We start from the raw sequence: 2,500 nt of genomic DNA, 5'->3' as shown, positions 1-2,500 counted from the left end.
TTGTATTAGAAATGCATTGGGTGTTTGGAAATTTTCGTTTGAAGAGCATACCACATGATACGGCTTTCGTAAACGCTGCTAATCGAACGCGGGTAGGTTAGACTGTTAAATACGACGATTGGTAGGTGTTCGGCTAAAGAAGAACCATTGGTGCTTGAAGCAGAAACGAGGGATTTTAGTGTCACGCAGAAGTTCCGTATGCATTAAGGGAAAGAGGAAAAAAAACAGAAATACACTGATATTATATTATCAAGCATTCATCTCTAGCATTAATTTTCTGATACTATCTTGTTCTCTTCTCTTCTCTTCTTCTTTCTTCATTCAACGGTGCTCTCATTGCTCCCTATCGTTCCGTTCGTTCTTTGCTTCGTATTTTGGATGAATCCGTTGGGGATTGATTTAACTACGAACTCGGTATAACAATCTTCAAATTTCTTAGCTGGAGATAATGGACGATAGAGTCTCTAGCTCATTTAACGTATCCTCTGCCAGCCTTACCAACCGCATTATACAGCAGGGCAAGAGAGCTGGCGGCAAAATCTTTCATTTCTAATAGTTTCTTTAAAAACGAAGAAAGTCAAGCATAAACCTTGAGTTATGTTGGATAATGCTTATTGTTTCAGTATACGTCCGTCGCTTCGAACAGTTGCAATCGAACAAAGTTGAGGCTCTGTCGTTGCTTCGTCGAACTCTTGCCGCTCGCCATCAGTGTGAAACAATGCATAAGTGTAACTTTTGTGATCTCTTAAATAAATATTCTCGAATGTTTTGATTACCAGCAGCCGTACATCATGATTGCTCTTTTGATTCATGAATTTCTTGTGAGAATGTTGTTACAGTGATTTTGTTTTTAGCTAAAATCACTTAACAGCTTTTTCAAATTGTGACCAATTTATGACAGTTGGAAGTGAGGCAACTCAAATGTCAATTTTTTTCATCGTGACTTCACCCCTGTTTTATTGATACATCTTGAAGGCGACCCTGTGCTGTCATTTCCATTTCTGATCTCGCAGCGAAGGCACGGACTTTTCGCACGAAATTTTGGTAAGTTTTTGCGAAGTGTTTCTACGCTGGTTTCACAAAGATTCCGCGTGATTCGATACCTCTGCTACACGCGATCAGGAAACACATCGCGAAACACCTATTCCGCACTGCAAAGCCTGTTATTTTCACTTCCCTGTTTTTCGCTCTTTGTGTATTTTTAGAGCGCTTCCTAGGCCAACGAAAACAAAAAAGGAAAAAGATAAGAAAAATGCCCACCATCAAGTTGCAGTCCTCGGATGGGGAGATTTTCGATACCGACGTGCAGATTGCGAAATGCTCGGGAACCATCAAAACGATGCTGGAGGATCTCGGAATGGATGAAGGCGATGACGAGGCCGTCCCGCTGCCGAACGTTAACTCGGCCATTTTGCGAAAGGTGCTTCAGTGGGCTACCTACCACAAGGACGACCCAATCCCGGTCGAAGATGACGACAGCAAGGAGAAGCGCACGGACGACATCAGTTCGTGGGATGCCGACTTCCTGAAAGTGGACCAAGGTACGCTGTTCGAGCTGATTCTGGCAGCGAACTATTTGGACATTAAGGGATTGTTGGACGTGACCTGCAAAACGGTCGCCAATATGATCAAGGGCAAAACGCCGGAAGAGATCCGCAAGACGTTCAACATTAAGAACGATTTTACTCCATCCGAGGAGGAGCAAGTTCGCAAGGAGAACGAGTGGTGCGAGGAAAAGTAATTTGGATACAAGTACGAACTGGAAGTAATGTACATTTTGCTTTGTAGGGGGAGTTACTCATTACGAATTTGCGTTTCGCTTAACGAATATGATTTATTTCTTCTCTTTTTATGAGAAACAACCTTATTTTTTGCACTAATCAATAAAATCGTCAGTGACCCGTATTTCTCCGGTGCGTAGTAAGGAATTTTCAGTTCGGTACGATGCTAAAACAGGACTCAACCCGACGCATGATTCAGTAGAGCGCTCGAACTGAGAGATAACGACTTCCTGCGCGCGACATGAGATTATTGGGAAAAAACCCACGATGGCATCATTCGGGAAGTTGGGGCTACATCTCATCGAGCCGGCTGGCGTAATTCCACGAAATCGTACGAATTGGCTCTCGCCGCAAAAATGACGAACTTGGGCAAAATTTCGACGCCTGCTTTTCGAGGTTAACAACCTTAACTACCTCGAGCGACTTTACTGGCAAACAAAGACGCAATACGCTAGACGAATGCGGTATTCAATTAGCGTTCTACGGAGTTTTCTTTTCTTCTCTTCTGCATGTTTCGGGCCGGTAGAACGCACAATTGAATACTGCGCTATCGGTTTGGTTACGGCCAATTCCTGGAAGAATTTGAACCGTGTGCATGTTGCGACCTGTTCGCGCTTGTTCCGTCAATAACCGCTTGTTCGCGTCTCGTGTGGAAACTGCCGCGAATTAGAATCCGGGCAATTCTTTGTGAAAGTGTTTTCATTTAGTGGGTTTAAAAT

At 43.5% G+C, this 2,500-nt stretch overlaps 2 protein-coding genes across 6 annotated transcripts in view; both read left to right on the top strand.

The window, feature by feature from the left end:
- Positions 1-669, top strand: part of LOC126573097 (sodium/hydrogen exchanger 7) — a 6,978-nt gene extending 6,309 nt beyond the window's left edge. For 3 of the 5 annotated variants that reach the window (XM_050232958.1, XM_050232960.1, XM_050232959.1), the window contains one exon: positions 1-260. This exon is cut by the window's left edge. Coding sequence is in view for 2 of the 5 variants with exons in the window: in XM_050232957.1 (XP_050088914.1) it covers positions 440-553 (114 nt within the window). In the remaining 3 variants the exon portion in view is untranslated. Of the gene's footprint in view, positions 261-439 lie in introns of those variants that run through there. The other 2 variants (XM_050232957.1, XM_050232955.1) reach the window with 1 other exon arrangement.
- Positions 670-1,004: 335 nt separating this feature from the next.
- LOC126573105 (S-phase kinase-associated protein 1-like) lies at positions 1,005-1,905 on the top strand. The gene is made up of 2 exons (XM_050232973.1): positions 1,005-1,044; positions 1,206-1,905. Exon 2 carries the CDS (start codon positions 1,253-1,255, stop codon positions 1,739-1,741), a length of 489 nt encoding a protein of 162 aa, XP_050088930.1. The 5' UTR covers positions 1,005-1,044; positions 1,206-1,252; the 3' UTR covers positions 1,742-1,905.
- The last annotated feature ends 595 nt before the right edge of the window (positions 1,906-2,500 follow it).

This window comes from Anopheles aquasalis, chromosome 2 (assembly GCF_943734665.1).
Source record: "Anopheles aquasalis chromosome 2, idAnoAquaMG_Q_19, whole genome shotgun sequence".
Taxonomy (NCBI): Eukaryota; Metazoa; Arthropoda; class Insecta; order Diptera; family Culicidae; genus Anopheles; species Anopheles aquasalis.
The sequence above is the reverse complement of the archived record's forward strand: the minus strand, read 5'-3'. Positions and strand labels throughout refer to the sequence as shown.

What these genes read in the sequence shown, in the direction of transcription:
- LOC126573105 (XM_050232973.1), top strand. Translation starts at nt 1,253, where the DNA reads ATGCCCACCATCAAGTTGCAGTCCTCGGATGGGGAGATTTTCGATACC.